The sequence below is a fragment of the Muscardinus avellanarius genome, assembly GCF_963383645.1.
Source record: "Muscardinus avellanarius genome assembly, chromosome: 3".
In the NCBI taxonomy this organism is placed as follows: domain Eukaryota; kingdom Metazoa; phylum Chordata; class Mammalia; order Rodentia; family Gliridae; genus Muscardinus; species Muscardinus avellanarius.
In genome coordinates, this window is record NC_137788.1 from 148029274 (window position 1) to 148048342 (window position 19069).

General features: G+C 46.5%; 1 protein-coding gene across 1 annotated transcript in view; it reads right to left on the reverse strand.

Moving 5' to 3' along the window:
• Positions 1-3439: 3439 nt before the first annotated feature.
• Positions 3440-19069, reverse strand: part of TICRR (TOPBP1 interacting checkpoint and replication regulator) — a gene marked incomplete at both ends in the record, with an annotated part of 39726 nt that continues 24096 nt past the window's right edge. The window contains 8 exons of the mRNA XM_080691121.1: positions 3440-3552; positions 5889-6014; positions 6114-8274; positions 10065-10222; positions 11642-11776; positions 12518-12576; positions 14085-14175; positions 17635-17796. Of these exons, the coding sequence (XP_080547247.1) occupies positions 3440-3552; positions 5889-6014; positions 6114-8274; positions 10065-10222; positions 11642-11776; positions 12518-12576; positions 14085-14175; positions 17635-17796 (3005 nt within the window). The remainder of the gene's footprint in view (positions 3553-5888; positions 6015-6113; positions 8275-10064; positions 10223-11641; positions 11777-12517; positions 12577-14084; positions 14176-17634; positions 17797-19069) is intronic.

Below are 19069 nucleotides of genomic sequence, written 5' to 3' on the forward strand. Positions count from 1 at the left end.
AAAACCATTTTATAATAAACAAGATTAATATTTTTTGTGGTTTGGATCTTAAATGTCCCCCAAAAGCTCATGTGGTGAAGGCTGGTCCCCAGCTGGTGGTGCTGCTGGGAGGTGGCGGAACCTTTGGGGGGTGGAGCCTCGTGGGAGGAGGTTAGGTTGTTGGGGGCGTGCCCTGGGGCGGGTGTGGAACCCTGGCCCCGGTGTCTGTGAGGTCATCAGCTCTGCTCTACCACGCACTCTTGCATGACATCTGCTTCATCAGATCCAAAAGCAGCCAGATGCGGATGAAACCTGGAACCGTGAGCCAAAATAAACCTTTTTCTTCATTTAAGTTGTTTATTTCGACTTATTTGTCACGGTGATGGAAAGCTAACGGCTTTTACAAAGTGGGGGGGTCTTTGTGTTACTAAATCTGCAGATGTTTTTCTACTGCACACGATGTCCCAGGAGCAGATAGGATTTGTTCAGTGGCTGTTAAGTGGAGAAGGGGGCTCATGCTCTAAAAGCACCTCGTCCCAGGGAGGCCTGGAATCTGGGTTTTTACTGAGACTGCGTGAGGGGCTGTGGTATGCCTACTGTCATCAGAGGTTTCCATGGAAAGGAGAGGTTGCCAGGAATTAGGGCGCTGCCTCTTTTCTCCCCTTAATTTGGGCTTGGTTAGGTCTGTCATGACACTGGTGGGTATATTCATCATTATGCTGAGATTGTAACAGGCCCAAGGTTATCTGAAGTGTCAACAAATTGAGCTGGTCTGGAGTCCTCCTCATTGAGAATGTTATAACTGCTGGCCAGCAGCTGAGCAGGTGGTTAATAGCTTCTAGGCCTTAACAGTTTTAAGCGTGTGGCATCTGACTGACAGGACAGCAGGTGTCAGGAACTTGGGGTTTGTGACAGGCTACAACTATATCTCATGCTGTGTTTCACAAGCCTTTGGATCTGGTTTGCAGGAGGAGTTTGGAGACGCAGGCTAGAGAAACCCTAGAATGTTATAAACAGCTTAATGGGCAGTTCCAGTCAAGAGCTGAGACAGAATGCTAACAGGACTGTGGACAGCAAAGGCCTGCTCATGACATCTCAAATGAAGTGAAGACTATATTAGGAATTGGACTAGGAGGCCTCTGTTACATTCTGGCCAAAATCTTGACTAGCTTTTGTCCATGTCCTGACTTTGTGGGAGGCTATTTAAAGGTGATGGACTAATTAATCTGGCAAGGGAAATACCAATGCAGCACAGCATTCAGGTTGTGTGGTGTGATCACTGGCTGTTCTGGCCAGATTTGTAGTGAGCAGAAGAGCAGAGCAGTAATATTTGAAAAACCTGTAGTGTCTCCAGAAAAGGAGTTACTTTCAAGTTGTGGCCAAGGAGCATATGCAGAAAAGAGATTAGTGCCATTAAAATGATGCCAAGCCAGGTGCATTCCAGTGCTTCAGAGGTTGAGACAGGGATCACAGGCTCAAGGACAGCCTCAGCAACGTACCAATGCCCTGTTTGAAAATATAAGAAGGGCGGGGGGCGGGTCAGAGTAGAACAGGTTCTACCTAGGTTCAATCCCCATTACCACAACAAAAAAAGTACTTTGCACCAAGATAGGAAAGATGCCTTCAGAGCATCTCGGTAACTGGTAAAACCTCACTCATTACAGGCTCAATAGTGTGTAAACCCCTTGAAGGTATAAACTCCTTTCAAAGACTTTGCTTTGAGAGAGCCCAGGGTGCCCTGCTTGCGCTGGACCACCTCAGAAATCGCTTCTCGGATTCACTTCCTCCTGGTCAGCTGCCCAGGAACTCGGGCGCCCCTGCACTTGTGGTTAAAGCAGGCCACCCAGATACTTCTCTCGCTGGTGGCAGATGTTGGGGATGTCCACATGGTACTGCTTTGCAAGTACGTAGAATGAGTTGTGGGGGCAGAGGTGTCCACTAAGGTTTCAAAGGAAAGCAGCGTGTGGCAGCATAGGGTTCTGCAAGCAGCCCTTTGAGAGGGTGATGTGGAAGCTGCCAGGAAACCGAAGGTGCAGTGGGGGCCAGGAAGACACGGGAGCACGGGATGCCTGGTAACGGGAGGCAGCGAGCTGAGCCGGCCCGAGGGGCCCGTGGACTGCGGCCAGCAAGCTGTAGGGTGGGGCAGCACACCTGGAGCTGATCAGGAACTGCAGGATTTAATGTTTGCCACGCTGGGTTTCACTTTAGTCTGATTGCTCAGTATTTCCCTATTTCTCCCTGGGTAACATGGGAATGTTTACTCAGTGCCATTGTATCTTGGAATTAAGTAACTTCTTTTTTTGCAGAGTTCACAGCTGAGTTTGCCTTGAGTTTCAGAGACTTTGGGGCAAAGTCCCAAGGAACTGTTTGAACATGGGGACTCTTAGACATGGATCAGATGGAGGCCTTCTGCATTGTGAGGTGGGCAAGCCTTTGGGGGCAGGAGGAAGAAAGTTTGGATTTCAAATGTCCTCTAACCTCTCCTGCGCTGAAGGTCCCTAGCTAATGGTCCTGTGGCGAGGTGGGGGACCTCGTGGAAGTAGTGCTTCACAGGCGAGCACCATGCCTGGAGCAGCCGGCCCTCAGGGTAGACCTTGACAAGTGGTTGCTCTGGAAACCACTAGAGTTGGACCCTAGGCACAGTTAACCTGAGACAAACATCAAACAGAAAAGCACTGAATGGTCAGTAGCCAGAGATGATTTTCTTTTTTCTTTTTTTTTTTTGGTGGTACTGGGGTTCCTGGAAGCCCTTCTACCTCCGGGCTACACTCCCAGACCTATTTTTACATTTTTTAAAATTTGGAAACAGGGTCTCCTAAGCCAGCGCGCGCGGCTGGCTTTGAACCTGCGCGATCCTCCTGTCTCTGCCTCCCAAGCGCGGGGATTACAAGCGTGCGCCACCACGCCCGGCAGCCAGAGATGATTTTCACTCAGGGAATGCAAAAAATTTTATTCTGTTGCCTGATGCAGTTTTGGCTGTGAGGGGCTTCACAGTTTACAAAGCACTGCTGTGTCTCAGCCGCCCCGCAGCTCGAGACCCCACGACGAGCTTTCCTGTTTTCACAAGTAAGGCAGCGGGCCTCCGACTCACCCAGGTCAGGGTGCTGCTGGAATGGGATCCCCGTGAAATACTTGCTCCCAGGCTGCCTGGGACCTAGCAAGCTGCCTTTCCCTCCCAAGGGCTGGGCAGTGGGTGCATTCTGTGAAGGGAATCGGAAAGCTGACTTAAGGGGAAAAGGCTTGGGACAGGTCCCGTTTCTTCAAGCCCATGGGACCTGGCTGACTTCACCTTCACCTTTTGAACTTTCTGGCCCATAGGTACACAGCAAGAGCTCCTGATGGTATGAGTTTGGAATCGCTGTTGTGTCCAGAATACCACCCGCAGAGTGCTTCTCAGAATTGCTGTGGGCCTGGGCAAGCTTAGTGTTGTAGTGTTAGTCCTCCAAGGGCTCCATACTAACTAGCTAATGAGCTTCTTCCGGGTGTAAGTCCTGCTGAAGGGGCGTCTCCTGGAGAAGGCTCGGCTGAACGGAGATTCTTCTGGAGCGGAGGGAACTACATCCACATCCTCATCTGGAAAAAGGCAGAGAAGTGACTGAGAACTGAACAGAAGAAAGTGGGCTTACACTGCAAGACAGAACATAAAGACGGACTTGAGAACCGGTGCTGCGTGGAGGTTTTTCCACGCTGCAGAAATGGTACCTACACTTGCAATAAGGCTTTCTGCCATGCATGGGCATGCGCAGTGCTAAGGCACTGTGAAAGTGCAGTGTCTGCATTCAAGGGCCCGTGGTTTTCTTTCTTTTTTTTTTTTCAATCACATCATAATTGTAATGACTCCATAGTATTTTGTTATGTAAATATCTCATTTTATTTTATTTATTTTTTGCGGGTCTGGGGATGGAACCCAGGGGCATTTGAACTCCAAGCTACACCCCCAGCCCTATTTTTTATTCTTTATTTTGAAACCAGGTCTCACTGAGTTGCAAAGGGCCTCACTAAGTAGCTAAGGCTGCCCACGAACCGCGATCCTCTGGTCTCAGCCTCCCAAATACTGGGATTACAAGTGTGTGCCACCACGCCCGGCTCATATTTTATTTATTTTTATTTATTTATTTTGGTGGTACTGGGGTTCCTGGAAACCCTTCTATCTCCGGACTACACTCCCAGACCTATTTTATACTTTATTTGGAAACAGGGTCTCACTAAGTTGCTGAGAGCCTCACTAAGTAGCTGAGGCTGGCTTCGAACCTGTGTGATCCTCCTGTCTCAGCTTCCCAAGAGCGGGGATTACAAGTGTGCGCCACCACACCCGGCTTCCCAGACCTATTTTATATTTTATTTGGAAACAGGGTCTCTTAAGCCATGGAGGCTGGCTTTGAACCAGCACGATCCTCCTGTTTCCGTCTCCCAAGAGCGGGGATTACAAACCACCACACCTGGCTCATATTTTATTTTTAATTAATTAATTAATTTTTGGGGTGGTACTGGGGTTCCTGGAAGAACTTCTACCTCCGGGCTACACTCCCAGACCTATTTTATTTTGGAAACAGGGTCTCTTAAGCCAGCAGGGCTGGCTTTGAGCCAGTGTGATCCTCCCGTCTCCGCCTCCCAAGCACGGGGACTACAAGCATGCGCCACCACGCCTGGCTATTTTTAATTTATTTTTTAACCTACTACTTTTTATTTTTATGTGGAACTTATTGAAAATGTCATACATTCAGACTATGCTTGGTACCCTCCCCCCCACTCTCCCCCTGTCCCAACAATGAGTGTCCAGGTTAACCATGCTATATTTACATTTTTACACAAAACAGAAAGAGAAGGGACTTATGTTTTCTTTAATATGCTCAAACTAGGGAGTATTAGGGATACCAGAGGGACTCTAGACAATGGAGGAGCCCTTGGTTTTCTGAGTTACATTATTATTATTATTATTATTATTATTATTATTGTTTTTTTTTTTTTGGTGGTACTGGGGGTGGAACCCAGAGGCTTTCTACCTCCGGGCTACACTCCCAAACCCATTTTATATTTTATTTGGAAACAGGGTCTAAGTTGCTGAGAGCCTCACTAAGTAGCTGAGGCTGGCTTCGAACCTGTGCGATCCTCCTGTCTCAGCCTCCCAAGTGTGGGGATTACAAGCGTGCGCCACCACGCCCGGCTTCTGAGTTACATTATTATACATTCTTTTTAGCTTTTGGATCTATAGGACTTAGGCTACTTTGCTGACTTAAATCACTGTCTCAAGGAAAGAGAACCACCAAAGGGCCTTACTTCTTGTTCCATGAACAGCAGGAAATGTTTCTTTTTTGGTACTGAGGACTAAAACCCAGGGCATTCTGCCTTTGAGCTACACACCCAGCTCTTTTTATTTTGAAATGGACGTGCTGAGGCTAGCTTGGAACCTGTGATCCTCCTGTTTCAGTCTCCCAAATACTGGGATTACAGGCAGGCACTACCATGCCAAGCTAGCAGGGAAGGTTTCTCACCAGTACAGCAGGCAGAGAGCTTGAGGAAGGGGAACCCTCGCCTCCAACAGCTGATCATGAGTCAGTACTTTTCATAGTGAAAACACGAGCACAGAGCATGGGCGGGATGGCCGGCTCTGCACGTGCTGTCCCGTGTCACCAGATGCTTTCCTGTTCAGATCCTAAGACTGCAGCAAGCACGGTGTGCCTAGCGCTGCCACCGTCTGCTGGAACATGAAGGTAGGATACTGAGGGGCTTCTTGTTGGAATGTGTGTGACTCTACTGTGGAGCTTCTCTGGGAACTTGTGAGACACCTGAGGCACAAAACCGTCTATCCCATTCTTGGCACCCCGAGATTCCTTCTGGTTTGATTTGCTTGGCAACCCTGAGCAAACTGGGCTCTTGAAAGTCTCCAGGACCTTGAACAAGCAGATTACCTCTGGAGTCCTTGCCCTGAGAGGCGGGTGTCCTCCCCTGGAACAGCAGTGGAGACTGGGTTAGAGCCTGCAGACCACTGGCTGAGAGGCAGCTCCGCACGGCACAGCCGGGAGGTGGCGTGGAACCTGAGAAGACACGGTCAGTGACCCCTTGGGGACCTCCCAGCCCACCTGCCCATGCACTCTGCCCCAAATCCACGGCATGTAGGTTTCAAGGACACTCACTGGAAATAAACACGTCGTCGTCGCCCATGGAGTGGCGCGGTGGCACGCTGCCCCCTGGAGAGCTCTCTTCCTGCTGACTGGCTCCGGGGCCTGCGCTCAGGCCATCACAGACCCTTTTGGCTCCATCTTCAGTTTCGTCCTGGTCAGAAAGGAATCTCTTCCTGGAACCCAATCCAAACTGTCCCCAGGAGAAGGCTGCCTCGGCCTTATGCACGCTGTCCCTGGGAGGCGACTGGTCTGGCAGCTGACATACCCCCTCAAGCTCGAAATCCTCCAGGATGGGGGCCTCATGGAGGCCGAGCGCAAGGCCCGGCTCCCTGCCATCAGGCTCAGGCAGTGGCAAGCCCCCCTGGGGGTCGGCACTGGCCTCGCCCTTCCCTGCCGGGGGCCCAGTGCTGCAGTCCACCGCCCTCTTCCTGCGGGGCCAGTCTTTAATTGTGTCAGGTGTGGTCTTCCCACTGTGCTTGGGGGATGGTGTCCAGGGAACCCCGGCATCAGTTTGAAATGGAGAGGGGGTACTGGCGGGGCAGTGGGTGGGGGTGCAGGACTGGCAGATGTAAGTTTGCCCCCTGCTTTTGCCAGGCGTGCTGTGCGAGGGGCGGAGGCAGGGGGGCGACGTGTAGGTGGGCTCGGGCTTGCTGGAGGACCTGCTCTCCCTGGGCATGCTGAGACCAAGGAGGGAGCCCTCCTCTTCCCGAGGGCTGTCCCCCTTGCTCAGGGCCTCAGCCTCCAACACGGTGCCGGGATCTACCTTTTTAATCCGAAGCTTGGGGAGGCCAGAAGCCTGCATCTCCAGCTCCACCTCGTAGGTCTGGGGGCTGGTGGGAGCCCTGGGCTGCCATGCCAAGGCTGGCAGGCTCTCCAGCTGTGCAGCAGCCTGGCGCTGCCCTGGGCCCGCAGCGCAGCACAGGGTGTACGACAGCGTAGGAGAGCTGAGCCCAGGGGAAGAAGGGGGTGGTGTGTTGCCAGGGTCAGGTACAGAGGCCCGCTCCTTGGCCAGCAGCATCCCTGCCCCTGCACCTGGCCCTGGTGAGACCCTGCTGCTTCCATCATGGTTCTCCCAGCCACATTGCTCAGCCTGGTGGGGCAGAGTGAGGTACTCCTCATCACCTGCAACCAGCAGAGGAGAGCACCTGTGCCAGTCGCTCCCGGAGGCAGGGCTCGAGTGACTCCGTCCTTTGGGAGAAGACTGGGGAGAGGGGCTCCCTTCCTTTTGGCCCTTTCTAGAGTCTGAGATGGTGGCTGGGCTATGGACTGCCACAGGAAGAGCAGAGGGGCCGGGCTTGCACTCCAGGAAGCCTCCTTCAGGACCAGAGGGCTTTCTACAACCTCTCCCAAGTTTAGAAGGTGGTGGAGGGGTGATGGGGTCAGCGTGCTGTGGGGTTCTGTGGGGAGTGGAGGGAACAGGACAGGAGAGAGAGGCGACTACGCTGGGTGGCTTCTGGGGCTCTTTCTGCTCTAGTTCTCCAGGTGGAGGGGATGCTGTGGAAGAATTATTAAGTGGACTGGAAGTGTCACATGCAGGAGAGGTAAGTCGTTTCTTTGGAGAAACAGGTGAGGAGGAAGTCAGAGGGGGAGCCCCTGGCCTCTCTGGGGTCTTAACGGCTGTATCCTTTAGAGTCTGTGTCGGTTCCTCTGCCTGAGGAGTTCTGGGGCGGCAGGACTGCTGGTGCTTCTGATTTTGAGGTGTGCCCAAGTGGGCTGCCGCTCTGGGAGGTGTTCTGAGGGAGCATCTGCTGGGTGGGGTCAGGCACTCGCTCCTGGGCTGGGCATTTAAGGGAGGTGAGGATGCTGGATGGCAGAGACCTTGTGGACTGGAATTCACTGAATGTGGCCATGTACAGTTGGGCAAAAAGCCAGGCAGCTGAGCACCCGGCCTGCTGGGAGTGCTTGGTGTGTTCGTTTCGAGAGGAGAGGCCCCTTTTCCTGCCAGGGAGGGTCCTTTCTGAGAAGTGACTTTGGATGCCAATGGCGGCCCATAGCTGTGTGAGGAAGGGTCTTCTAAGGACTTCTTAGAAAGTGCCTGTTTCACAGGTGTCCTTTCTGCAGGGGAGTCTTGCAGTCTTTCTGGAGAGTGCAATGGAGCCTGCGGTGTATGAAGGAGCCTTCTTGGTGTAGTTTTAGAAAAGCGTGGAGACTTCCGGTGACTCTTCTTGGGAGTCTGAAAAGGAAAATGCTTATTTGAGTGCTTGAATATTATAACCCACATTCCTAAAGAGTCTTAGTGATCTCTCAGATGGTTAGAAAAGTGAACAGTAGATTTAGTCAGCCAAAGGACTAATTCTTTTTTTTTTTTTTTTTTTTTTGCAGTACTTGGGATGGAACCCAGGGGCATTCTAACACTGAGCTACACCCTAGCCCTATTTTTCTTATTCTTTATTTTGAAACAGGGTCTCACTAAGCTGCAGAGGGCCTCACTGAGTAGCCGAGGTTGGCCATAAACCTGTGATCCTCCTGTCTCAGCCACCCAAGTACTGGAATTACAAGCATGGGACACCACTCCCAGCTCAGGACTAATCTTAAATTGTTATTTCAAACAGCAATCCATTTCTCCTACCAAAACACGACTCAGATTTTACTTGTCCACTTTTTCTAGGACCAAGCACTATTTCTAATTTTGTTCTCCTAAGAACAATTTTAATAATGAGCACACTGTAGTTAAACCAACTGTCTCATGCCGCCACTCACAACTATACTAGTCTCTCTCTTCAAATAAATCAGTATTTCTGACCTTTCCCTTCAGTAGCCTCCAGGAGCCACTTCATCTGCTCTCAGCTCCATTCAATCTGTGCTTGCTAAATGCCTACTCTTTGCCTGGGAGTGAGAGGCACGGAATATACAAACACATACGGCACAGCAACAACGATCACATCTTGGAAGGGATATTCTGCAACCAAACCTCCCCTTTCTTCTTGCAAACAACGTAGTTAAAAACTCCAACAGATGGGAAGCCAAACACCTGTCTTTTCTATAACCTTACTGGATCGTCTCACGGGAATCCCTGTTTGGCTGGCATTTCCTGTGTAGTGCAATACGCACACGTGATAACAGTGTGTAGGGGAGGGACATACGCAGAGGAGACAGTGGAACCAAGATGGGGTAGGGAGGGAGGACTAGCCAGGTGTTCGAGAACCGTGGCAGCAGGGGCAGGCAAAGGCTGGAGAAGCGCAGCGGAGACAGGGCAGGGAGTGGGAAACAGCAGCTGGCAGGCGGCAATGCTCAGCCTTGTGCTACGGGGCAAGAGCCACAGGTTGAGGCCCACCTGGAGGAGACTGGCCTCCGTCATGCAGACCTGCACTCTTCAAACCTTTCCCCAGAGTGCCATGTCCTCCCCAACCACCACGCAGGTAACTGGGTTTCCAGGCAAGATTTCTCTTTTTTTTTAATAGAATGGTTGCATTTTAGGAAAACTTAGAAAACTCTGATTTACCAAATGAGGAGTCTATAGAGCATGAAGCAAAGCACACATTTTAAGCAAAGTCAGATGAATGTTTCAGAAAGAACACCCTGACCTCTGGGTGGGGGGTGGATCTGAGGGAGAAAGGCTGTTGACAAGTTCCAGGTAGAACTGAACTAGGGCAGGACTCGGGAGAGGGAGAAGTCAGGACCACTCCCAGATTTCTAAAATAGGAGACTGGATGGAGCGGGCAATCAAACAAAAACAGAGGAAGGATTGGTATGTGTTTCAAAAAGAGAGAGTATAATACAAAAATAGATGAAACCCAGGGCGTAGACGAGACCACCTCTGTCTCTTGCCACCACTGGGGCCCAGCCAACCTGCTTTACTTTCCCCTCTGCCTAGTGATCATCTATGTGACACAACCTAGCCGCCCAAATCTCTGTTACCACTTACAGAGGACCTACTTTCTCTTCTCTACTGGACTCTGAATTCCTTGGCCATGTCTACATGTTCCCCAAGATACCATTTTAAATGTTATAGGAATTTTATACCTGGTAAGCTGTAGGAATCGCACAACTCAGCCTGCTTCTTGAAGGCCTTGTAATTTTGGTTGAACCTTTCTCTGAGGGGCTGATCACCTCGGACACTGCCCCAAAAAGAAGACTCTTGGGAGACCAAATGCTTTGGACTGGAGAATTTTCTCTTTGGTCTGAAAGTTAAACATAGCAACATTTAATTCCTTCTTAATATCTGCCCTTCCAATATTAGTAAAATAGCTACTCTGAACAACAAAAGAAGATGAAATTTTAGAGCAACTGGGGAGGAGGGAGATTCTATCTAATTATGACCATAACTGCAATGACTGCTGCCTTCCTACATTTTAACAGATTAACACCCCAGGTCCTATGTTAGGAAATGTAGGCAACTAAAATAACTTAATCTGTGTGTGTGGTACCGGGGCATTCAACCTCCAAACTACACCCCTAGCCCTTTTATTATTATTATTATTATTATTATTGCAGTAATAATAATTACTATTATTATATAATAACATATGGGGATGGAACACAGGGCATTTGACCTCCGAGCTACCCCTCCTGCCCTATTTTTTCTTTATTTTGAAACAGGGTCTCATTGAGTTGTAGCAAGCCTCACTAAGTAGCTGAGGCTGTCTGTGAACCATGATCCTTCAGTCTCAGCCTCCCAAATGCTGGGATTACAAGCGTGCACCACAAAGCCCGGCTAGTCCTATTTATTTATTTATTTATTTATTTATTTATTTATTTATTTATTTATTTATTTGTGGTACTGAGGGTGGAACCCAGAGGCCTTCTACCTCTGGGCTATACTCCCAGACCTATTTTCTACTTTTATTTGGAAACAGGGTCTCACTAAGTTGCTGAGAGCCTCACTAAGTAGCTAAGGCTGGCTTCAAACCTGTGCGATCCTCCTGTCTCAGGCTCCCAAGCACGGGGATTTTTCTTTTATTTTTGAAACAGGTCTCATTGAGTTGCAAAGGGCCTCGCTAAGTAGCTGAGGCTGTCTGTGAAGCGTGATCCTCTGGTCTCTGCCTCCTGAATGCTGGGATTTCAAGTGTGTGCTATTTTTATTCTTTTGAAGCAAGGTCTTACTGGGTTGCTGAGAGTTTTGCTACATTGCTGAGGCTGTCCTTGAACCTGTGATCCTTCTGTCTTAGCCTCCTAAGTACTGGGATTATAGGTGTGCACTACCATGCCCAGCTAAATTAACTTAATTTGTTAGTATATTTTAGGTATATGTTATGTTAATCATGTATAAAAGAATGTAAAACACACAGAAATCACACAAGTATCCCTCTACCGGGGATACTTGTGTGTAGCATCTAGACTTATGTTGGAAATTAGGGATCATTTCCTCTTGAATGAATGAGCTCTCGATAATAACAATGTGGATGACTGTCAAGGGAATCCCTAGTATGGCGGCTGATGAGAGGCCATTCATCCATGGGCTGTTCATCCGTCATCACCCCGAGCCTCGACTGTACACACTATTCCACTTCTCCAATATGAAGAAAGAAAATGCCCACTGCATGCTTCTTTCCCCAGAAACACTTCTCAGCACATCAGCACAGACAGGCGAGGCCATGTACCTGATTTGTTTTGCTGGAGTGAATGGATCCTTTGCACGCTTCGAGACTTTGGCTGAGATACAGAATAGAAGGAACCAGAATTGGTTCTGCTAAATGATAAGTGCTTGATTCGAGGACTTCGTCTCAAATTCCCTTCTGCAAAACCAGGGTCACAGTTAGCAACCAGGGAGAACTACAGACTTAGCTTTTCCACATAGTGTCAGAAATGGGCACAACTTATGTAATACCACACACAAGATGGAAATTCAGTGGCTTTAAGGACTTTTGAAGTGTCTTTAAAAAAGTTCAGAGAGGTTTGGTCTATGCTCCCAACAAGGCATGAGAAAATCACTGACCCACCTGTCACCTTCAGAAAACAGCCACCTTTAAAGCATGATATAGGGTGAAAAAGGGTGTATGTAGTGTTACTTTGTTAAAACAACAACAAAAAACCCAGATAGGCTTTATATGTGCAGAGTACATACATTTGTATAGAAATAGCACTGGTTAGGGTAGAAGCTAAATGTTAACGCTATATTTGAGTTGTGGGATTATCAAGGAATTTTTAAGTTTGTCTTCTCTATATATTCCAATTCTTTTTACAATATGAATTACTTGAGCAATTTTCAAAAGTTCTTGAAAACCTTTCCTTTGTCATGTACTTTTAAAATGAGCCACAGCACTCTGTAGTTTAGTCCACACACTGAGTTCCATTTTTCTTGCACAAAAATATTTCTTATCTAGAAATTTTCTCAAAAAATTCTGAGTAAAATACTTAATACTCTAGAACCATTAAAATTTCTGTAAAGTACCTGCAAATATGCCACATGACTATACAAGTACAGAAATGTTTTCATAGAAGCTGGTTAGAATGCGAAGACAGTAGGTAGTACTCACCATCTTCTTTTTCAGGGGACTCTTCAACAACATTAATATCAGGACCAGGATCAGAGGACCTCAAGGAACAACACAAGGACTCAGTATCACTCATAATCAATGCACATTAAAGCCAGAAACGGCTTCTCATCTAACAAGATAACAAGCAACTAACTCAGTTGGAGAGTGCCCCGGGTCTGATTCCCAGTATAGGGCTGGGAGAGGAGGGAATCACAGGGTTCGACAATACCAGTATTAGTAAGCTCTCTCACATATGACTGTTATTGCATTTATTTATTTACTTATTGGTGGTACTGGGGATCGAACCCAGAGGCATTCTACCTCTTAGCTACATCCCCAGCTCTATTTTATGTTGAAATGGGTCTTGCTAAGTTGCTAAGTCTGGCCTTAAACTTGTGATCCTCCTTTCTCATCCTCCCAAGTATTGGGATTACATAGGCATGTGCCACCCTGCCCGGCTGATCATTATTGTATTTGTGGTGCTGGGGATTAAACCCAGGGCCTTTCACATGCTAAGCACACACTCTACCACTATATAACCCCAGCCCCATACATCATTATTACTGAGTGATATGGCTAGAATGCTTTTTTTTTTTCAGAAAGCAATTTTATAACATCAAAATTAATTTTAAAATAGATTAAATCCATTCATGTACTAAAAACTATGCCCAAATGTCACACGGTCACAATAATGAATAGCAACATTCAAGTTTCTATTTAGAGCTTTAATTTCTGAGAGTTTGCCAAGGACTTCTAATCTACTTGTCATTTATTCTATAAACTTTGAAGTGTGAAGCCAGTCAACAATGTCAAGGTGGAGCTTTGAGAAGATGAAGTAGACACACTTGTCATGATTTCCCTTGAAAGTACAGCTAAAACTCTGGACATTATATAGAAAACAAAAAGACGGTGACTTTGCACGATGGAGAGATGCAACCTGGCTGGGGACCTCACGAGCTGAGGAAAGATGGGGCGGTGAGGAGGGCAGTGGCTTTCCTTCTGCTGCACATGTCCCACACTGGGTGCCAGAGAAGCAGACTTCCAACCCTACCTGGTAAGATGAGGACACAGCCTTTCACATTTCATTGGGTGAATGGGTTTAAAAAAAAAAAAATTAATGGAATGCTACTCAGCAATAAAAAATGACATTTTGTGTGTGTGTGGTACTGGGGATGGAACCCTGGGGCATTCTACCTCTGAGCTACACTCCCAGCCCTATTTATTCTTTACTTTGACACAGGGTCTCACTGAGTTGCAGAGGGCCCTTGCTAAGTAGCTGAGGCTGTCCTTGAACCATGATCCTCCTGCCTCAGTCTCCCAAATGCTGGGATTACAAGCCTGTGCCAAAATGCCTGGCTAAAAACCGGTAAATTACGGATATAAACATCAAGGTGGAGTACATTCTGAATGTCTCTCCTGTCCCCAAGTGTTCACAGAAAGCTCTGTAGTTATGGGCAGCATGGTTAAGAACTGAAGTCATGAAGGGCAAAAGAAGGTAAACTGTGGCCTGCAGCATCTTGATGGAGGTGGTGTGTGTCTGAAGATGCCTGGGGAGGGTGGCACTCACCTGCCCTTGATCTGCCTATGAAGTAGCCTCCTAGAGATCTGCTTATGCACTGGAGTCTCGGTTACACTCTTTGTCAGTAGTTTATGATAACCTAAAATGTAAAGAAAGCTTAAGTTACAAATTTCACTTAGCCTTCTCAAGCAGCAGCAAGGTAAAAGGAGCGCCTGGACTTACATACAACCTAGCTGAAGGGGATCTTAATCTTTAAGTTATGTTTATTGGACTCAATTGGACAGAACAGCTTATCAGCATAATCAGAGATTGAATAATGACAGAAGCCATTGTAAAATATTGCAAAATTATTTGCCAAATAAGCAATCCTACAAAAACAAAAAGCGCTCACTTATTAGGACTAACATGTTCATCCTCCTAACTGGTGATTCTTTTTTTTTTTTTTTGGTGGTACTGGGGATGGAACCGTCTTAACTCCGGGCTACACTCCCAGACCTATTTTGCATTCTTATTTGGAAACAGGGTCTCTTAAGCCAGCAAGACTGGCTTCAAACCTGCAAGATCCTCCTGTCTCCGCCTCCCAAGCGCGGGGATTACAAGTGTGCACCACCACGCCCAACTCTAACTGGTGATTCTTATATTTATGATTAAGTGAAATAAAATGTGAAAATGATGACAGGCCATGCAAATGTTGAATTTTAAGATAAATCTAGCTGGCACAAGGTTTCTCAATAGAGTAGGTAGCCACGCTACTCATGGGAGAGCTGGTTTAGAATTAGTGGAAAATGACTGTAGAGGGAGCAAGGTGTGGTAACACACACCTGTGATCCCAGGACTTGGGCGGCTGAGACAGGAGGGTCCACACACCAGCCTCAGCAGCTTAGTGTGATCCTCACCAACTTAGACCCTGTTTCAATAAAAAAATCAAAGCACATATACACAAAACTTAATAAGATCCTCAGTGATTTAAAGCAAGACCCTGTTTCAAAATAAAAATGGCTGGGGGTATAGCTCAGAGATAGAATGCTTTTAGGTTCAACTCCCAGTATGGGACAAAAAAACCCCAGAATGCTTCAAAATTTGCACATCAGCTGGGCCTGGTGGCCCACACTTGTAATCCCAGTACTTGGGCAGCTGAGAGAGGAGGATTGCAGGTTTGAGGATTGCCTCAGCAAGTAGTGAGACTCATCAACCCAGCATGACTCTGTTTCTAAAGAAGTAGAATGCCCCTGGGTTCAATCCCTAGTACCAAAATATAAGAAAGGTCCAATAAAGGTATACCAGTAAAAGTCCTCCCCCGCATAAAAATATATATATACAAGAAAGGGACATAATTCTATAATAATAGTTAAAGAGTTTTTTTTTTTTGTGTGTGTGTGGTACTGGGGATTCAACCCAGGGGCATTCTACTTCCAAGTTACACACCAAGCCCTTTTTTTGTTTTGTTTTTTGTGGTGCTGGGGATTGAACCCAGGGGCATGCTATCTCCCAACTACATCCCCCAGCCCTGTGTTTTATTCTTTACTTTGAAATAGGGCCTCTGAGTTGCAAAGGGCCTCACTAAGTAGCTGAAGCTGTCTGTGAACCCGTGATCCTCCTGTCTCAGCCTCCCAAGTACTAGGGATTACAGACGTGCACCACCATGCCTGGCTTATTCTTTATTTCTTGAAACAGGGTCTAAGTTAAGGAGGGTCTCACTAAGTAGCTGACTGCTGGCTATGAACCCAGATCCTCCTATCTTGGCTCCCAAGTATTGCGATTACAAGTGTACCCTCCTACGCCTGGCCTAATTTTTTGTTTTTGAAACAAGGTCCCTCTAGGTTGATGACAGTCTCATTTCTTTGCTGAGGCAGTCCTTGAATATGGGATCCTCCCGTCTCAGCCTTCCAAGTACTGGGATTATTATTATTATTATTTTTGCTGGGGATGGAACCCAGGGGCATCTGACCTCCGAGTTACACCCCCTGCCCTATTTTTTATTCTTTATTTTGAAACAGGGTCTCACTGAGTTGCAAAGGGCCTCACTAAGTAGCTGAGGCTGTCTGTGAACCGCGATCCTCTGGTCTCAGCCTCCCAAATGCTGGGATTACAAGTGTGCACCACCACGCCCGGCTCCCAAGTGCTGGGATTATAGGCATGAGCCACATTGCCTGGCTGGAGACTCTAATACAAGTGTACCCTACTTTCGATAATGCTCATCAATGAAAAGGAAATTTGCCGGGCGTGGTGGCGCACGCTTGTAATCACAGAATTTGGGAGGCTGAGACCGGAGGATCGTGGTTCGCAGACAGCCTCAGCTACTTAGTGAAGCCCTTTGCAATTCAGTGAGACCCTGTTTCAAAACAATGAATAAAAAATAGGGCAGGGGATGTAGCTCGGAAGTAGAATGTCCCTGGGTTCTATCACCAGATCTGCAAAAAAAAATTTGAATAACATTATAAACCAACTAAATCAGGTGGATGGTGCACACTTGGGAGGCCAAGACAGGAGAATTGCAGGTTTGAAGAAAGACTCAGCAAGTAGTGAGACTCATCGACCTAGCAGGATCCTGTTTTACATAAAAATAAAATAGGGGTGGGGGTGTAGCTCAGAGATAGAATGCCCTTGGGTTTGATCCCCAGTAACATAAACACACACACACAAAACTAAACCTAACATACATCTATAGAACACTATACCCAACAAAAGCAGAACACACATTTTTCTCAAGTACACATGGAACATTCTCTAAGACAGACCAAATGTTATGCCAAAAAACAAGTTCCAATAAAGCTTTCCCTTGCTTTACGGATGAAACCCAGGCCTTGTACATGCTGGGCAAGTGTTTTACCACTGAGCCATATCCTCAGCTCAGGTTTCAATATATTTCAAAAGACTGAAATCATGCAAAGTATATTCTCCAACACTGATGGAATGAAACTAGAAAACAATAGAAGGGAATTTGAACAACTCACAAACACATGGAAACTAACACACTTCTAAATAACCAATGGGTCAAAGAAAAAAATCCCAAGTGATTAGAGGTGATGAAAACACACCATACCAAAACATGCAGAATACCGCTGAAGCAGTGGTTAGGGGGTGGTTGGAGGTAATTTCTACTTGTAAATGACTGCTTTTAAAAAAAGCTCTCAAATCAATAACCTAAACTTCACCTTAAAAAAGCTGAAAAGACAAACTAAAATCAAAGCAAGAAAGAAAAATATGAATGAAATCAAGTTGAGACAGGAGGATCCCAGGTTCACGGACAGCCTCAGCTACTTAGTGAGGCACTCTGCAACCTAGTGAAACCCTGTTCCAAAATAAAGAATAAAAAATAGGGCAGGGGGTGTAGCTTGGAGGTAGAATGCCCCTGGGTTCAATCTCCAGTACAGAAAAAAAAATTAAAAATAAATAAATAAATAAATAAATAAAATTGAGGTTAGGAAAAAAGAGGAAAGTTCAACTTCCTTTAAAAGATCAATAAAAATTAACCAAACTTTAAACTAAGAAAAAAAAGAGGGAAAACCCAAATTATTAAATAAGGAATGAGGAATGAAAGAGGGGACACTGTCACCAGCAAATTTGTTATAGACAAAACTCCTCTTTTCTTAGTTACCCTGAAATGTGGTACTTTTGGTCTTCTTGAAGTTGTCAAGTTTGTGGTCCAGACCTTCCATGGCTGACACAGAATGGCTTCTAGGCAGCCCCCGCTTTAGGGATCTCTTTGAAGGAGATAGCATTTGCTGGTTGAAGAGATTTCTTCGAACTTTGGTCACTTCTGAAGGCGGCGGGGGTGGGGGAATGGGACAAAACAACAAATATTCTCATCAACAAAACAGAGGAGCTGTTATGGAAACAGAGAAGCTGCTTAAGGAAAACTACTCTAATGATTGATTGCTATTTTCACATTTACTACAAAGATTTATGTAGTACACTCCCATGGTGGCTTAAAACAATTTACTCTTAGGATTCAGATTTTGTATGAAGTATGGGTCCATTATGATTTTGTTGCATGTGGACACCCAGCTATTTCAGCACCATTGTTTAAGACTATTCATCCCCCAATGAACTACCTTGGCACCCTGGTCATATAATAATTGACCATAATAAATGCTCGGGTATTAACTCTTCTTCCCACCCCCTAGGACTAGAGATTGAACCCAGGAGTGCTCTATCTCTAGGCTACATCCCAGCCCCTCCCCTTTTTTGTGATACTGAGGATTGAACCCAGGGGCATTCTACCTCTGAGCTACAACCTGAGCCCTATTTTTATTTTATTATGAAAGAGGATTTCATTAAGTTGTGGAGGGCCTCACTAAGTAGCCATGAACCTGCCATCCTCCTCTCTCAGCTTCCAAGTATTGGGATTACAAGCGTATGCCACCATACTTGGTTATCCCAGCCCCTTAAAATTTTTTTTAAAAAAATTCTGAGACAAAGTCTTGCCAAGTTCACCAGTTTGGCCTTGAACTTGTGATTTTCCGCTTCCTGAGTAGCTGGGATTACTATTACAATAACACATTGGCCCAGCAATATGTTAATTCCTTTTTTTTATTTTATAACTGAGGATTTTTATTGTGCTACCAGAGGCATTCTACCTCTGAGTTATATCCCCCCAGCCTAATTTTATTTTTTGTTTTGAAGCGGGATCTTGCTGGATTGCTGAGAGTCGCGCTACACTGCTGAGGCTGCCTGAGCAACTGTGACTCTGCTGTCTCAGCCTCCCAAGTAGCGGCATCAATGTGGCACCACTCCCAGCCATTAATTCTTTTTTAAATGTTAGGTAGAATTTAGCTGTGGTGCCATCTAGTCCTAGACATTTTATTTACTTTTTGGTACTAATGGTTGAACCAAAGGCATTCTACTTCTGAGTATATCCCCAGTCCTATTTTTTTTTTTTTTTTTTTGAAACAGGTTCTCACCAAGTTGCTGAGGAACATCTCTACGTTGCTGAGATAGGATCGCAAACCTGAGATTCTTCCGTCTCAGCCTCCCAAATACTGGGATTACATGTCTGTGCCACCATGGCTGGCTAAAATCATTCTTTTTAA